This window comes from Scleropages formosus, chromosome 23, assembly GCF_900964775.1.
Source record: "Scleropages formosus chromosome 23, fSclFor1.1, whole genome shotgun sequence".
Lineage (NCBI taxonomy): Eukaryota > Metazoa > Chordata > Actinopteri > Osteoglossiformes > Osteoglossidae > Scleropages > Scleropages formosus.
Genome location: NC_041828.1, coordinates 16,595,585 through 16,613,946, shown reverse-complemented (window position 1 = coordinate 16,613,946; position 18,362 = coordinate 16,595,585). Strand labels below are relative to the sequence as shown.

Sequence of the window (18,362 nt, the reverse complement as noted above, 5' to 3'; positions counted from 1 at the left end):
ATTATCATGTGAGCTTGTTTTATTGTTATGGAAATACTAAAACCCACGATATCCTCGTCTCAATTACGACTATTTTCTATAAGGCCTACAGTAATTGAAATACTGAATAAAATACTTCATTATTAATAAACTGCAACCAATTACACCATTTTTATTGTTTATTCAGTCTTTTCTACGATCTGTAACAGCACGAAACTGCTTTTTGAACTTGTTTCACCTCCACAAACGGAACAATTATTAATTATTTTAATTATCTTTTGTGAATTGTGAACCATATGTATAACGTTGTTTGTATACCAGTGTGAGTTTAGGCGGAAAATATAATTTTCACGTGAGATGGTGTGGCAGGCAAGTTGTTTTTAACACTTAGTCTAGACTCTACTAGGCTGCACTGCACACATTTGTCTTTGTTTTGTGAAATAATCATGGCAGAACAATGCAGTTCGTGCTTTCTGTTCCCCAAGTGCACTGATATTGATAATAAAGGCAGACTCGCATTGCCGCAAACTAACTTCCTCTGTCTGCAGCGCTGTGGCACGTTGATAACGGATGAAAAATGGATGGCATCGCTCTGTCTCGAGGCCGCTTTGCTCTGCCGTCCTGCGTCAGGCTCGCGCTCGTTCCGACGAGAGCGCGCACGCACGCACGGCAGAATGAGGGCATAGTAACAGAGGAACCGGAAGCGGCATTGAACCGGCTGGGGCTCGAAGAGGAAGAAGGAGGGAGGAGAGGGTTTATGGAGAAGGGCAGGAAAAGGGTGAAGGGGCTGGAGCAGAGTTTGTTGGAAGGAAAAGACTGAATGGGTGGTCGGAAGGAAAGAAGGAAGGAGGAGGAAAGCTGCGAGGGAGGGAGAAGGTTAAGGTGAAAAGCTGCTGTAAGGCGCTATAGGATAAGATAAAGTTGGTTACATTATTATGGGTGAAGAGAAGACAAAGGGGCATCATGGTGGCACAGCATTTAGCACTAACTGTGCCGATCGGGCTGCGGTTTGAATCCAGCTCAATCAGTTTGGAGTTTGCGAGTTCTCTCGTCTGTGCGGGCTTCCTCGGTGTGCTCTGGTTTCCTCCCACAGTCCAAAGACATGCAGTCCAGGTGAACTGGATGCTCTGAATTTCCCATTCTGTGGTTGTATGAGACCTTGTGATACGATGGCAGCCCATCCAGGCTGTACCTCTGCAAACCAGTGATTCCTGGATAGGCGCAGGACCGCCCTGACCAGGGCAAGCGGTTAACAAAAGTGAGTGAGAGAAGGAGACAGGGGAAAGTGAAGGGGAGGATGAAAGGTGAGATGGTCCTTTTAAAAGTAAATGTCAAATAAAGGTTAATGGTGAAAGATGAAGAGGGAGAGAGACACAGGTGGAGGGTGAAGAGATAGGGACAAGGGGAAGGCGAGAGCAGGAAGGGGCGGCCGAGAGTTTTGGTTAGGGTTTGTAGTCACAGTGTAAGTGGCCTTGGACAAATCCATCAAAATAATAATAATAATGTAACAAAAGGTGTATGTATTTATACTAGGTCAAACATTTTTTATGAATACTTGTGAAATTCTGCCTGTTTATTTCTAAAATATGTATCTGAAGTTTGCAATGAATATTACTGAACACTTGAACTAACAAGTTTCTTTGACATTATATTACGGTGACCATCAAAACAGAACCAAGGCTTTGCAAATACCACATTATTTCACAATTTGTCTGCAAATGAAAGGTTTCCATGAATTCCAGATAAAAAGGAGTAATCCATCCAGGGTCAAAATGAGTGTGTTTAAATAAGAGTGTCAACAAATTCCACAGATATGGCAAAGTGTGATAATGATTAAAAAAATAAAAAAGAAGAAAATTAAAACTGAAAAAAAGAAAGAAAAATTTTAAAATGCAGATGCAACACATTCACTGGCAGATTTCTGGATATGACCTGTAAATTACACATACGCACACATATACAAATAGTACTCGTCTGGTTGTTATGAGACCCACGGCCTGGAATTACCCCAGAGAATTATTCATAAAAGTGATCATTGTTTTTGGTCTAACAGCTGCCACAACTGTTTTAGTCTTCCAAGCCTCTGGGATGAATTATTACTGTTTTTCATTAAGCAGATTGACTACCCCAAAATTAAGATTGTTACTGCATATTATCCATTCTTCATAGCCACGTTGATTTTTTTCTTTTTTGTTTCATTTTGTTCTGCGATAGACATTAAAGTAATCTGAAATGGTTATTTCAAAGTATGGAGAAATTCTTATTCATCTCTGCAACTGTGTACCAGCAGGCTTTCCATCCTGCCACGAGCATCAACAAACATCTGTTGTCTTTGTTTAGATGACAGACACGGCTGCGTGGGATGTGCTTGGAGGTGGAGCATGCCATCTACAGAGCAAGTGCTTTCGGAGACTCGCAGCATCCCGCTGTTTCATCTTGTTTGATCTCGTAAGAAGTCGGCTCCAAAGGAATTTAGAGACAGACTGGAGCCTGGAGCTCAGCAGCTGCGAGAAACTGTCGTACATGATGCACATCCTAAGCCGCTGACTGCTGCCCCATCCCCCAGCTTATGAAGCCGTTATTTGAATCCAACGGCGCAAGAAGAACCGTGCTCACCCCCCTCCCCGACTTGTGAAAGCCAGCGTCACACTTGGGCCCACCTCATGCCCACTGTTGGCATGTGGATCCGACAGGCTGGTAATTCTCTTTAAAAGATCCTGGCCGATCATCAGACCAGTTATCAGACCGTACCATATTGTTCCCTGCGTCCCTTTTTAATTATTGAAAACCCATCTTTCACACATACCAGTCTGAAATTCTTCAAGCCCACAACAAAGGCATCCTTTCATGCATGGATGGATTATTCTGGGCAAGAATATTAAAATCGCAGTTGCCTATTATGATATTTCTCATTATGTTTTGTATGTTGGTATTTGCAAGCACTGATGCAAACCTCAATGGAAGGGTGTGTAGCACTCGCTTATAGACTAAACGAATTTTGTATATGCAAATAACCTTCCAAAAAGCATTGAATCCTGGGATGACCGACAGCAGCAGGCAGCGTAGTGGTTCGTGATGTGGGGTTCTATCTGTGGCTAGTTCAGCTCTAATGAAGAGCTCTGCTACCGTACCCTCGAAGAAGGTACTGAGGTGTTTCAGTGAATGAAACTGAACAAAGGGGTATTCAAAATTGTCTTTTTTGGATGAAACCATATGCCGAGCAAGAGGAACAAACAAGTTATTTCCTTTTTTCCGTTTCGTGTTTCTTATTCGCTCATTTTGTCGACTGCTTGTCCTAATCAGGGTCGCAGGGGTTTGGCACCTATCCTGGAATTGCTAGGCGCAAGGCTAGGAGATTCCAGTCCAGCAGAGGGTAGTAACACATGGACACACTGGGGGCAATTTAGAGTCACCCATTCACCTGATCGCCATGTCTTTGGAGTGTGGGAGGAAACCTGGGCAAATGCAGTGAGAACATGCAGACACCACACAAGCTGAGCTGGACTCAAACCTACCCCCGAACAGCCCAAGCACTGTGAGGTGGCAGCACTACCTGCTGTGTGACCGCACCACCCTGTTTATTAACTGTCAGCGAATGGACACTCTTTTTTACAAGGTGACTTACAATGGTAGGTTTGAATACAGAGTTACAATTATTTAATCATTTATAGGGGTGGGTAAATTTTAGTGGAAAAGTATGTCAATCAAGGGTGCTACAGGAAGAGCAGGAATTTGGGTCTTTTGAATGGAAAGTGACAGCTGTAACCACTAAACCACCTGCTGCCCCACCCAGTATAAATACATAATCATGTCAGCATTTCCATTTCAGTTGTGCTATGCATAAGACTCAGATTTCAGCATTTAAAAAGTAACAATTTTTAAAATAGGTCAGGGGGAAGGTGATCAAAAATTAGGTCTCTAGTTTGAAAACTATTTTTGCACCCTGTAACCAGTAGGGGGCAGTTTACAATTATATTTAAAGGCTGTTGGAGCGGTGGGATCAAACACTAAGGCAGACTGGACAGATCTTTTTCCTCACAGTAATTTCATCTTTATTTCAGTGCCGCTGCACATTTTTTAAATAAAATCTTAGTCTTCGGAATCATTTGAGAACAGTGAAACAATACTCTAAAAAACATTTCACTCCTGATTTTAGCGCTGTGAAAAAGTTTACTTTTCCAGATTTCAGGGCAACCACTTATGGACTGAAGGGGTAATTATTTTCCACATGTCATTATCTTCCACACGAAGGACGTGAAAAAAAAACAACACCTGTGTCACTGCAATGAACAGGCATTGGGTCCAGGGTTTACCCCACTAGCTGTAGCCTTGTTCCCAATGATTCCAGGATTTGATTTCATGTCAAAAAGCTGTAAAAAGAGAAAATTGGACAGCGGACAAACAACTTCACACTGTACCCGTTATGGACATTCCAGGTAAAATTTCTGTCTGCTATCTTCAGCTTCTGTCACTGCTGGGTGACTTTTGGAGGAAATGTGCAAAAGTAACTAGGCAAACACAGCTCCAGTCGCTGCTGTCATGGAGCCTGTCCCCTTTGACTCACTCCAGCTATTTAAAGAGCAGCCCAGTACATTCTGAGGTCACTTCAGTAGTGCAAATCTTTAGGAAAAGGAGAAGAAAGAAGTGGTATGGGGGCATTTGAATTTTTATTAGAAACCTCTTCTAATGCAGAAAAACACACATTCCCGTTTTGCTGCAGACTTTGGTGTCTTACATAATCAATGAATTTTTCACACTGTATAAGAAATAAAAACCGACTGAACACAGCCGTTGTTACGTCTGAGAATTTTCACCGCAAAACTGCAGAATTTTACCAATGAACAAAACAATGTTGCATTTAGCGTGAAGCACTGAACCTTCATTGTTTCACATTAAAAAGTGTAAGGTGATGCGTTACTAAAGCCCAAAGGTGGCTCTTACAGTACTGAAATATTCTTGGGGCAGGCAATTGATTAAATCATCCAACTTCTGATGAATTAAAGTTCCAAGTACTACTGAAAAACAATAGCCACAGTTGCCTGTCCTTCTAGAGGTGACCTGCCTTTTTATGGTTGACAGGACAGCACATACAGTTTCTGGTCTGTAATAATACTCTAATCACTCACATCCCCACATACCATTCATTACACATATCTGTTTAGAAACTAGTTTATGCCAGTTTCAACCTGACACATACTTTCCTCACACTCAGCAAACACACCCAAAGACACTCAGACACACACTCCGGTCCCATTATCCTGGCTTTCGCCCCGATCGGTTGTGTGAAGGTTCAGAAGGACTGTGCCATTTCCATACATCTCACAGGGTGCTGGACTCTGTCACTGTCCAGTTTGAAACAAACCTCAGATAATTATCACACTATTACACACTCGTATTCATCTGGTGGTGCTCGAAAACAGCTTTTACCAGGATTCTGAGTAACTTGTTGCCCTGAAGACAAGCTGCTAGTACCTGTTCCTGAACTTGGGTGGGTAGTGGATAGTCAGTGGGCTCCTTGCAGGGCCTCAGGAAACTAAAGGTAGAGAAAGGACATACATAGGCTGAATTCCAATACATAATAGACTTTGCAGTGTGATGTACCAAGCTGGCAAGCAGATGCGAGTTTCCAAACACTAATGGAAATTAAACATGCTTGGAGCGAGAATATCTTGGGATCGGGGGAAAATTTGATTTACTAGTTTATTTGCAGCCATACCACTGCATCTGAACTTGACAGTTCTCTGTTAAAGCAAATACCAGTGCAACCTGGTCATGTCACCCTATCACCTAGCAAACATCACTTTCTATTTCAAATGGATTTGGTGCACTAAATGGCACATTGAACAAAAAGATTTCCAATACCTCATTTCACTGTCTGCTTATTAACTATCACACTGTAAATTAGGACCAGCATCTAAAATGTAAAACATTATTTGGTAAAATATTCAGTATTTTTATTTCTTGGCACAATTAATGACCTATTTAAATTATTTTTAAACAATTATGGCCCATTTAAGTTGTAGAGCTTTCTGGTGTTTTCATGTCAAAATAGCTTAAAATGTTCCAAGACTACAACCATAAAAAAATTAGTGCATATCTAATTCTGGCATTACACATTAACTTAAATATCATTTGAATCTATTAATACTACTCTGTAATACACTAGTTTCTCAAATGTTGCATGGTGCTTAAAGTGTAAAGCAGTTAATTTAAGTGACTGATTAAGCATTACTTCTCACACACACACACACACACACTATATTATATATATATGAATAAACAAAACCAAGTTAGACAACCATCTTCACTTTCCATTTCAATCAACAGCTCAAGCATTATTAAAGAGATACAACTGCTAACATGCACTGGGCTGAGAAAGTCAGCTCTAATAGATCACAAAGCTACAACAGCCACTATGAACCTGCATGCACATTTTAAAAATATCAGCAGAGCTTTAAATTAGGTTATAGGCTGAATTTTAAATACTTATGGTGACTTTACATTTTAGTTTGGCCAAAAAAAAAAAAAAAAAAAGAGAACCACACATTGTTAATTTAGACAACTTAGTAAACATTGCTGTTTATTAACACAAATGAATTTGTACAATTTTACGTTTAGAAGGCAGTGAACTTGGACTAGAGGGTCACCAGGACTCATACAGGGACACTGAGAATGACTCGGGAACAGGACTCAACACAACATGCTAAACCCAAGCAAACCACTCAAATGTCTTTCACTGGAAACACAAACTGAGCAATCAGAACCACCACATTCTGGTCTCATATCCTATACAGAACTCACCTGACTGAATTACAAACAAGACCACTGGTTCTACATTAATAAATTAGAGAAAAACCAGCATATAAATGTCAATTAACCCAGTTCAGTCCTTTAGCATATTACAGTCAAAAGAAAAAGATTTGTTCCTTGGCAAAATTAGTTTGTTAGATTGTTAATATTTTCTGAAACTGAATCTTAACAGAAGATGTGAAGTATAGCAAAGTCACATAGAAATACACACACACACACACACACACAAACTGTGAGCCCACCCCTGGGAGAAGCATTCTCACAGGGTTTATTGCTCCTGTTGGCTCCGCCCTGTAGGATGACACAGACTTAAGGGTGACTTCCTGCTGCACTGCCTCTCAGCCAACTTGAGAAGATCCTGGGTGCAGGCAGTGCATGGTGGTGGGCAGCAGAGAGACAGTGTCCATAGAAGCATGGTGCTATTACCCAGTCTGAAAACAAAAAACCCCTGTGTGCAGACAAGCCAAGATCTTCCAGTCCAAAGTCAAGTTCATGTCATGCCTAGTGAGAGCACTGCTTTAAAAATGATCCGATACACATTCAATCACTGTCAAACACTGTACACGCTCCTTTTTTCCTCTCCTGAACAGTCTTCAAAGTTTTGTGCAACCAAATTCTACAAACAACCTGATTTACGGTGTTGTGATTAGTTTGACGTGGCAGAAAATTAATTTCAGACCAACTTTCAAATGACAGATGAATACAAACTGACATTTTGTAAATATTTAAATCCAAATCTAATTCTTCAGCCATATCAATGGTCACCATAGAATCTCCAGTTTAGTAAATCTACATTTATGAATGCACATGATTAGGAAAACTAAACTAAAGCAGGGTTCAGAAAACCCAGAAGCAGAATGACTTGTCCATTTTGTTGCATACTGTAGGACTTAAAAATACCAATCTGTTTTGTGTGGGTTGGTGGGGTGGGTCTAAAAACTAAGTTTTGCTTTTCTCTCAAACCACTAAAGCAAATATTAACACCAATTTCTCATTTCTGCGGAACAGAGTTTTAAGGCTGGTGCAAAATCAGGCCTTGGAATGTTGTACAGGCAAGCAGATATTCCGGTTCACTGGGCAGCTATGAGCAGCGTGGAATCATCAAGCAGTTCTTCAGGCTGCAGTTACAACTAATCCCAGCCTCCTGCACTTTGGACCTAAAACATTAATTCAAACATCAGTGGAAAAGATGAAAATTCAGTTTTATTTCCTTTAACAGCACGCTGAACAATCACAGAAGCAACGCCTTACCATTGATCAGCAAAGCTGATGTAGTGGACAGGTGGTTGCTGTAAGCCCCCCAGGTCATGAACCCCCATGTTGCTGAAGACTAGCCAGTCGCCCACACTGAGTTCTGGGAGCAAGCAGCGCTCCACCACCTGCTCCAGCTCATCACTGGTGGTTCCCCACAAGCTGCTTGCAAATACAGGCTCTTCCACTGTCAAGACCTTCTAGAAAAGAATGGGAGACAGACCGAGAACCCCCTCAAAACCCAAGCCTCAGCTGCATGTGAGACTGAGCAAACAGTGACAATAACACAAAGTAAGATTTTTGTGCTATGAACTGTCTTACCCTACAGCAGATGGGATGCCTACCATTAGTGCCCATACGATTACCTTGTGGACTGAAGGGGCCGGGATGGTTCTGTCCAGCAGTCTGTTGGCGAAGGACCCATAGACTCCATCATTCATGTAGTACAGGAACTCTGGCTCATTATCCAGGGACAAAACATCTGTGGGGCACCCATACAAATGTCAGGTAATTGTTCCCTTAGCTTATGCTTTTCTTCTCCAAAGCAATTTAAAGTGTTACCTACTGGTGACATGCTCCCCATTTAAACAGCTGGGCAACTGTTGCTGGAGCAAATTAAGATCAAGTATCTTGCTCAAGGGTACTATAGCAGGTTGCAGGATTAAAACTCGGGTCTTCAAGTGAAAGAAAGCAGCTCTAACCACTCATGTTGCCTGCTGCCCTCAAATATCACTTATAGACAAAAAGCAGCTTGGAGATAAAACATGACATTCTCTAATAAGGACTCATTGACATATGCAGTCAAAAAATGTACCTTGAAAATGGTCACAGCCATCTCGGATAGTTGCCTTCTTGGCAACGATGTTGACCACCAGGGTGAATGCTGAGGACACGTAGAAACTCCCAGGCTCTGCAATGACATCTACTCCAGGGAGGTCCGGAAAGGAAGCCTTCAGCAGTGGCCCAAGGACAGACTGGACCTACACACAAAGTGCAGTAGGAACTGGAGCATTTCAAGTGGTACATCAGGACTCAGCAAAACCACTGGAACTATAAACATGTTTGAAATAATGGAAACATGAGAAAATGCTACACATGCGTCTAGACTCAAAACAAAAGGTGATGCAGTCAAATCATTTTTGTAAGACAAATCAAGTGGTACCAAAAGTGTGTTTGTCACAGGCTTTACAGTAGACAATGTCTAAGCAAGTTTAGATGGTACGAACCATTTGAGATCCTCACAATCCTTCTGTGGGTCATTATTTACACCCTATTTGTGACAGAACTATGGTATTAGGCTGAAGCGAAGCAGTTTCATCTTTCAGTTCACCTATTGTGTTTCGCATGTTAGTCAGTGTGGTGACGATACCTGTTTCAGATGGGACTCCGATCCACTGAATCCACTGCCGATATCCAGAATCCTCATATTGAAGCCAAACTCCACCTTCAAGAAGAACCACTGTTAAAGGTCTGATCCTGGAAATACCGGAGGACTGAAGGGTTCATCCTGCGCTCCGACTACTGTTCTGCCTGTCGCTCACCCCCATGTCGAACACAGATTGGGCGTCTGCTACTGCATGGGAATAGGCCTGGAAGTCCCTGCAGGAGGAAGGTACCTGGAACCTGGGATAAAACGTTGCACGAGCTTTAGAAGGAGATAAGAAAAACAAATCATCAATTAAAAAAAAAAAAAAAAAAGATGGCAGCAGCAGTGGGGAGCACTCACCTGATGCCCACCACCTGCATGTCCAGCTCCTTTGCACACTCCAGCAGGTGCCTGCAGGCCTTGAGTGAGCAGCCGGGGGCCATGCTGGTTTCCTGATCCTCGGAAGCAGTGGCCACCTCCAGTAGCAACCTGATGATGTGTAAAGGGGGTCAGGCTCCTCTCACATTTGGCATGAACACGGTGTGCATCTTCATTAAAAATACAAGCAATTCCTCAAAGCTACTTCCCAGGAAGCACACTTGGGGAACACAACATACATTCAACTTCATGTGTATAAATCTTTTAGGAGGCCCCCCAAGGTAAACATTTGCATCTCAAATGTGTTGAGGCATTCTAAGTCGCACTTCCCCACCTGCCAACTACCTTGGCTTTGCACAGGTACTTACCTGGCGCCTGGGTGACAGCGTGCTATCTTGCACAGCTCCACTTCATTGTCACACACAAAGAGTTTGACACCACTCTTGGCTGCATACTTTATGTGGGAGAGCTGCTTGCAGCCGCCGGCAAAGATGATGTCCCCAGGAGCGATGCCGAAGCCCAGCACAAGCGTTAGCTCAGTCTGACATGAGGGAACACAAGACACTGTCTTACAGCATTCACAAACACAGTTGCAATGCATGCTAGTTCTGGAACAGTTACTGAGAGTCAATATAGCAAATGATCCAATCACTATTTCAAACAAGTACTTTCCTTCACAAGCTAATATGCAGTACTGGAATTTCTTCTTGGTAAAACCAGCGAAGGCAAATGCATTGTTAAGGAGGCAGGTCTGTGCATGACTAAACTGAGGTCCAGGATGACTTGCAATACAGACCTGCTTTGTCCTTTCACAGAAGTGTGTAAGTAGTCAAAGTTCAATACATAAGGTAACCATACAAAAAGGATTCCTTTTTATTTGCAATGATATAAAGATCCAGTTAAGCCTAAGTTTCTAGCTCTGCCAAGATGATACACAAAAAAAAAAAAAAAAAACAGAACAGCATGAATAAACGTGATCACAAATAGGAAACATTAATTCAGACAGGCAATTCATTCCCAGTATATATGTTGCACTTAAAATGTGGACTGTGGTGCACGCAGACGAAAAGAATCATACGCACACAGTCCCGGGTCAAAGAACTTACTTTGCTGGTGCAGATGAAGCCAGTTCCGAGGGCAGCCAGGACCCCAATGACAGCTGGGTCACTGTTGCATTTGACAGGGTAGAATGGGCGCATGGGTGCCATGTAAGACTGCCAGACAACATGCTGCTGCATCAGGACCCCAAGGTTGGCCACAAGAAATGCACTCTTTTCAGCCTGTTGACCCAAACACGCCCACACTTTCTAAAATAAAAGCTAACAGACAGGTGCGCATGACAGCAACTCTTTTACAAGTGTATTTTTGAAGGAGTACAAATTGACTGAAATAAAACTAGGGCCTAAATGGACCAAAAATTTACTGCAATGTCTTACTGTAAGAATCCTATGGAGTGTTCACACTAACAAAAACAAAATTCTCCACACATGCTGGCCAAATATAGTTTTGGAGGATGAAGAAAACTGAACACCTCTGAGTATGGCTGCACACCACTGACTTCCATCAGTGTAGTAAAACAGGTGTATTGCCTATGCATTTGCCTTGTGTACTCCAGCTCTTACCAGCACTTGCTCGTAAATATGCTTATCAATGACATCTCCAAGAGTTGTGCCTCCCTCCAGAAGTTCAACAGTGATGTTTTGTTCATCAAGAAGTCCTTTCATCTCAACCGTATTCCGCAAATCCGATCATAAAGCAGACAGTCAAATCAAAGAAAGGACTAAGCCCTTGGGATCCCAGGAATATGCAACAAACTGTGGGGGGAAAAAAAGGAAAAGTGAAGTTTATATCACGCAGAACATATGAGCAAGTGGCCTTTTTGCGCTGTGAAACACTGGATCCGCAATCAGACGAAAACTACGGCAAACACACGGCAGGCATGTGGAGAAGTACTAATATACTTACTGTATTAAACATTTTACATTTTTTCATTTAGCAGACGCTTTTGTCCAAAGCGACGTACATCTCAGTAAAAGTACAATTTATGCATTACATTAAGAGGAGGAGACATAGCTGCAGACATGTGACTCAAGCAAACCTAGTTTGTTACCTACCACTTGCTGCACCGAGGATCATCATTCAAGTAGGTGCATAAAACACATGATAGACAAATCCTGATACCCTCCTACCATTTTTTTTTCTGCTTCAGAGAGTAGGGCTAACATTTCCACAAATGTTAGTTTGTTCATTTGTGAAATGACGTTTTCAGAGGTGTGCAGGGAAGATGAGATCATGTACAAGAAGTCCAAAACGTAGACACAAGCCAAACATACAGCTGGAACTCATGGGGTGAGAATGATACTTTAAAGGCTTTCACTTTTTTTTTTTTGTTTCTGTTTCTAAGCCCTCATAGCAAGGTTTTAGTTTGGTCTTCATGATTGTCAGGGCAGTGTCCAATCATTTTTTGTGTAATGCATGTGTTAAGGCTTATGATTAAAAAATGTTAAGAGAAGACCCACTGTAAACTAAATAGTTATATAACATACAAATTATACAGGGCATTTCCCAAACTACACAACTGTTCAATGCTTGGAAGGAGGCAAACCTGCACCTCAGCAAGTGACATACTAGTCATACCCACTTCGGTGTTCATGAGACCCATCTTTTCTAGGAATGTGGAAACTTAAAAATTTGTGTTTCATCCCACATTGACCACATTTATGCCGCCCTTGCTGCCGACGGGCCGGCCAAGTCAGGAGGCTCTACTCACATGGACGAGTCAGGAGGTGGCGCCGCCCCTGTATCAGCTGGGATCCCAGGGTGGCTCCGCGTTGAAGTCAAACTGCTCTTGGTACAGGGACGCCCCTAGGCCTTCTGGGTAGCGGTTATACAACTGCACAGAGAGTGGTGTGCCCCGGAGGGGGGAGAATCGGGACAAGGGATGAGCAGCATGGCAAAGCATCGCAGAAACACACAACCCTCAACCGCAGAGTGGTGCTCATGTGGAAATGACACATTTTCACGTACTGTGGCCCTGTCACATGTAGTAGAACTGTCCTCTATAGCGCTGCGCTCATTCCAACTCCTCACTCAAGATTTTACAGGAACTGACTAGAGTGTGGAACGCTTCCTTACCAGCTGGAACTTAAGGCGTCACAATAATTTCACATTCATGTGGAGATGTGGTTCAGGGTTTTGGAGCTTTGAGCACATTGGGTGGTTTGCTGTACATCTTGGACTTCACCAGGCCCGCTGTACTCAGCGAAGCATCACCACACGACACCATGTTTGTTTCATACCAGCGTTGAAGAGGCCTTCGCAGTAAAGTCCTCCAACCGACCCATTTCCATGAGGAACCCTTGCCATGATGTAAATGACTGAAGTAAAATCCGGGGAAATTTATATTGCACACCGTCAGCATTAAGTCACTTTAAACTAAAATTTCACAGCACAACTCAACATCTTACAATATAGACTCTATAGAGGGCACTAGTGTAAATCTATAAGTTATAACCCCGAACAGAAGCCAAAAACAAGAACTCCACTGTCCTGTACCCTGTGTGTATTTATTTCCTGCAGCGGCTTTAAAATATTCTCTAAGTTCAATTCATACACAGTTTTTAGACAACTGAATTCATATTCAGTGGACAAAATGAGAAGTTATTCTCAAAATCCACGTCCGCATTACATTAGCGCAGCGAACTACTGAACCTTTTGACGAAAAACTAGATTTGTGAAATACAAACGCCGCGAACTTCATCTCTGAGTCATGAGTCTATGCAGCGTCAGCTGGGCTAAGTAGCAACTGCGTTTTACCTTCAAATATAAGCAATATTCGCGAAAACCTGAGGTAAAAATGTACCCGTTTAACACTGTCTGTAACTTAATGCTCAGATTGCTGTACGGAAATAGTGGGCGGTGGCCGGTTAAATCACGAATTAGTGCGACTAGTAGGAACGCGGGACTACCTGGTTAAGCCTGGTCAGGTGGACACACAGCGGCGCGAGCGCTTCGTCACTTTTAGTCACTTCTAGTAGAGGATGTGAAAAATGTTTAAAAACGTATAGTGTTCCATTCTCTACTAGTTCACCGGAATGTGGATTTCCTCGCAGTGTAAATAACACTCCTCTGCGCGATTCTAACGGGTTAGCTCTAATCCAGCTGAATGACACGAGAAATGTTCAGTACAGAATTCAAACTGGTTCTGGCGGTAAAAATCGCGCCCCGCAACGAACGGAAACCACGAAACGAAGCGTCTTTCGCAAAACACACAAATACTCTCTTGACTCGTTTTAAACGCTAGAAAAAAAACCAACAAGCCATTTTTTAGAGCGGTGGGCGTTGAACACGAATGAATAAGCGAGAGGAGTCAGTGCTGCGCTGGGCAACACTGACTGAGCCGAAGCCCCGAGTGATGAACTATCACTCACTGTCGCGCCGTCTACCGATCGACGGTCAATCTATCATGTCTCTTCTCCGGCCCCGCGCGCTCACGTAACGTCCACGGGAGTAACGCGTACGGTGACGCGAGAACGGAGCATTTCTGCCGTACGGCACCGCAGGATGCGCGGTGACGGGTCGGTGCGCGCGATCGCCATGTTGCAGCCGAGCGCGCGAGCATTCCGATCCTCCGAGCTCCACTTACGTGAGATGACGGCGCTAGTATGCTGGAAAATCGTCTTCTGTTTTTCGGCGGAATTTTTAAAGAGTTTCGGGGCTTCCAAAGGAAAGAAAACGGGCCGTTTGTGCCATAGACTTAGAGCGGATGACGAGCGCTTCTCCTTGGCCGGGCGGCTGCGCGCACTCATGTAGCTGAGGAAAGGGGGGGCGAGGGTGGAGGGGGGGAGGAATTGTGCTGTGGTTGCTGTGATGACTGCGAGGGAAGCGGAGGGCACCGGCCGGGCCTCGACCCCCCGCGACTCCACACCACGAATCTCTCCGTTCGAGACCAAATTATAAACACCTCCTGATGTCATTGAAAATAAAATACACACAGGGTACTTTGTTTCCACTCTGCTCCCAGCAGCCAGTCTGACTACGTAGTAACACCCGTTACTTTCTACTACACTTTCACTAGTGTCTTATCCAGCCTTAAAGCTGCACATATTGCTCTAAAAGTCAGTTAAAATAACAAATAATTTATATTTTATATACTTTTAATAGTGACGGTTAAAGTTAGTGATAGTTTTGTTATTCTTACAAAATAACAGTAGGTAGTCTCCCGGTTTGGACTTCTGTAGTGTATTGCAATTGGAAGGTTATTGGTTTGAGTCCCCCTCCTGCTGTGGTAGCCCTCGTTGATGTACTTGCACTTAAGCTTGAAACAATATTAATATACAGTGTCAGTACTGGGAGGGGGGCACAGTGGGTTGGACCGGGTCCTGCTCTCCGGTGGGTCTGGGGTTCGAGTCCCGCTTGGGGTGCCTTGCGGCGGACTGGCGTCCCGTCCTGGGTGTGTCCCCTCCCCCTCCGGCCTTATGCCCTGTGTTGCCGGGTTAGGCTCCGGTTCCCCGCGACCCCGTATGGGACGAGCGGTTCAGAAAATGTGTGTGTGTGTGTGTGTGTGTGTGTCAGTACTGGGCAACAACAACTAGAAAGTACATCTGCACCTGTCATACGGTTCAGAATTGTTATACTGTACTATCAGAGCATTGTCAATCCAAGAATGCATATTTACCTAGAAATAATTCCACTCTTATTATATATAATATTATATGAAAGCAGGCTTGTACTTCTTTTCTCTGGCACAGAACAGTTTGCTCTGTATTACTGTGCATTTTTATGTAAAGCTTAGTTCTCAAATACAACCCTTAGATAAGTTAATGTACACAGTGTGTTGTCTAAAACAAAAAAGTAACAAACTATTTTTAAAACCAATCTCTGTGGGCCCTGTCAAAACAGCATTTACTCTAAAGGAATGGAACTGGTGAACTAGTTTCCCGAGTATATTTGTGTTACATTTATTAATTTATCTGATGCTTTTTTTCCAGAGCAACTTAGTGTTTTACCCATTTATACAGCTGGGCATTTTTTTAACTGGAGCAATTTTGCTGAAGATATTACAATGGAGGGGGAATCGAACCTGCGGTCTCTGAGTTCAGAGGGAAGGGCTGTGACCACTGCACCCCCTGCTGCCCAGAGTTAGAACTGTTATTTGCATTGCATTTTAAAATTGGATCCTTGATCAAGCTAGTTACCCTACACTGATAAAGTAATAGTACGCTGCTGTGTTAACTGGTAAATCAATGTAAAGTTGATCACCTTACATTGTAAGTGACCTTGGACAAGACAAATTATGGGTTAATTATAACAAAACGGCTCACATTTCTGGTGGTAATGGATTTCACACACTACATTTAAGGAATAAAATGCCCAGTTGACAAGACCAAAGGTCCCAAAAGAATCATAAGACTGGATTATTAGCCATGCTGATCTAATATTTAATGGTGTTATTAATCATTACGTTCCATATACTGTAAACTGATGTCCTTATGTGGAATTGCATGTAGTAAAGAAATTTGCTACTTTGTGTTTTCTGAATTATCTTCATGAGAACATGCAGATGAATATTACTGTTTTGTAAACATTGTTTTGATTTTTCTGTCTTTTCTTTGCTCAGGGCCTTGTTTCACTGGTGAAACATACAGGCACATTAAATTTTAAATGGAGCAATGAAAACGATGATTAAAGTAGGTGTCGTGCAAAGAAAACTTTTCTCAAGCAAAATTATTTGATTCCCTGTCTTACTGGCTTTGCCTTAATGTTTGTATTACTGAACGTTTAATAAAAAGGAAAGCTGCGTTGAAACAGTTAAAAAGCAATTGTATTTATTCCTTTCAACCAGCTGTGTGTAAACAAAATACGGTAATACGGTAATAAAAGGTAAAATGCTGTTGAGACAGTGTGCACTATACCAGTTTCTCCATCAACTCCACATAATGGCAGGTGAGCCAAGGGCGACGTTAGACGGTATTACACAAGTGTACATCACACCCTGAAAGCACTCGCACACACTGATTGTTACACTCTACTGGAATTCAATAAGTTCACATAATTCTACTAACAATTTACACAACAACTATAACTGCTGTTTGTGTCATAACAGCTCCTCGCTCGCCAATTGTGACCGAAGGAAAGGTTTCTTTTTTTGGGGCTTTTCACCCTCATACCCTCAGTTTTTTTGCAAAATAGTAGTATAAATATGAGCTGGACAAAGAGGAGTGAGATCCAGGTGAAAAAGGTTTGGTTTCTAGAAAGAGGTCTTTGTTCCTCATCATGCTCACTAGCAACATGTGTGTGCCTGTCATTAGAGGAAGAAAGACTCATGCTTTTATTATACTTAGCCTGCAGCTGTCACCACACACACACACTGAAATCACTTGTCTTATGCAGGGAGCCAGAGCATAACCTGGCAACACAGGGCGTAAGGCTGGAGGGGGAGGGGACACACCCAGGACGGGACGCCAATCCGCCGCAAGGCACCCCAAGCGGGACTGAAACCCCAGACCCACCGGAGAGCAGGACCCAGTCAAAGCCACTGCGCCACTGCACCCCCTTGGTCGTCACTAAGCCTTTTTAAATTTATTTTAAAAGCACCCACTGAATATTTTAAACGGCTTGCCGATCCAGTGAACAACACCAATCTGATCACAGACCAGACACAAACATCGTTAGAAGCCAAATGTCTGTGTACTCTGTTATAAGGAACATTTTTTTTCTGTTTAATTTTGCTGTCTTGAAAATGCTGTCCAAACAACTGGCCCTAAGGAAACATACAGTACGCTGGCACGGAGAGCTTCAAATAAGGAACATATTGTCTTCCCATCTCCCGCAGCGTACAGTATGTTTCACTGCAATTTACTTTGCAATCCGTTCCATGTGTTTTTTTGCCAAAGAGAGTTATAAACAACTAACACATATAAAAACAAGAACCACACTTTAACAAAAGCATGAGCTTTGAAAACATGTAAACCTATTACATATACAGTATACATTTTTTTCCCATTAATTTTTATATTACTTATATACATTTTTAAATAAAACTCTGACTTTACTTTTTGTTTTTCTCACATTTAATTGTTTATTTTGCAGGAGAGTCCCAGTTATGACCATTTGCTTCACATTTGCATAAATAACACGTTTGCCTTGCTGGACAATTCTTCCAACCCAACGGCACACACACACACACACACACACACACACACACACACACACACACGTGTTGAATCCAGCAGAATACCTTTGAGCAATAAATATTAGTAACAAAGCAAAGCGAGAGGAAGACTGCTTGACAGAGTCTTTAACCTTTCCAGTTAATCTAGAAGGTCAGTGGCTCATTCAGGTTGGCAAAAACCAGCAGGATTAACTGAGGCTAAATTTGTCAACTGATGATGGGGGCTTGACCTACAACCTCACCTGTAACATTTGCTTTCTGCCTCCTGAATGAAGAGTTACAATGGCACAAGTACAGTTTTACATCAATTCATTTAACTTAGGGTTTTCACTGAAGTAATGACACAGCAAGGTAATTTTACTGCAGTAACTTAGAGTAAGCACCCTGCTCAAGGGTACTACAGCC

General features: G+C 42.6%; 1 protein-coding gene across 4 annotated transcripts; it reads right to left on the bottom strand.

The window, feature by feature from the left end:
* Positions 1-4,636: 4,636 nt before the first annotated feature.
* LOC108919213 (antizyme inhibitor 1-like) lies at positions 4,637-14,606 on the bottom strand. Of its 4 annotated transcripts, XR_001964900.1 has the most exons (13): positions 14,430-14,606; positions 12,555-12,677; positions 11,407-11,598; positions 10,891-11,064; positions 10,153-10,325; positions 9,767-9,895; positions 9,582-9,663; positions 9,410-9,484; positions 8,855-9,020; positions 8,406-8,521; positions 8,041-8,240; positions 7,053-7,946; positions 4,637-5,512 (listed from the first exon to the last, which is right to left on the bottom strand). XR_001964900.1 is itself a non-coding variant. In XM_018727060.2 (12 exons), exons 3-12 carry the CDS (start codon positions 11,506-11,508, stop codon positions 7,871-7,873), a joined length of 1,293 nt encoding a protein of 430 aa, XP_018582576.1. In that variant the 5' UTR covers positions 11,509-11,598; positions 12,555-12,677; positions 14,430-14,606; the 3' UTR covers positions 6,561-7,870. The 4 variants fall into 4 exon arrangements, 3 of the variants coding, with proteins under 3 accessions (XP_018582576.1, XP_018582577.1, XP_018582578.1); XM_018727060.2 differs by lacking the exon at positions 4,637-5,512 and having other exon boundaries at positions 6,561-7,946; XM_018727061.2 differs by lacking the exons at positions 4,637-5,512; positions 14,430-14,606 and adding an exon at positions 12,920-14,400 and having other exon boundaries at positions 6,561-7,946.
* Between the last annotated feature and the right edge of the window lie 3,756 nt (positions 14,607-18,362).

Coding starts and splice junctions, on each gene's coding strand:
- LOC108919213 (XM_018727060.2), bottom strand. CDS start 11,508: ATGAAAGGACTTCTTGATGAACAAAACATCACTGTTGAACTTCTGGAG. Junction 11,065..11,406: donor ATATTTACGAGCAAGTGCTG/GTAAGAGCTGGA, acceptor TTGGGTCAACAG/GCTGAAAAGAGTGCATTTCT. Junction 9,485..9,581: donor AATCTGTGTTCGACATGGGG/GTGAGCGACAGG, acceptor TTCTTCTTGAAG/GTGGAGTTTGGCTTCAATAT.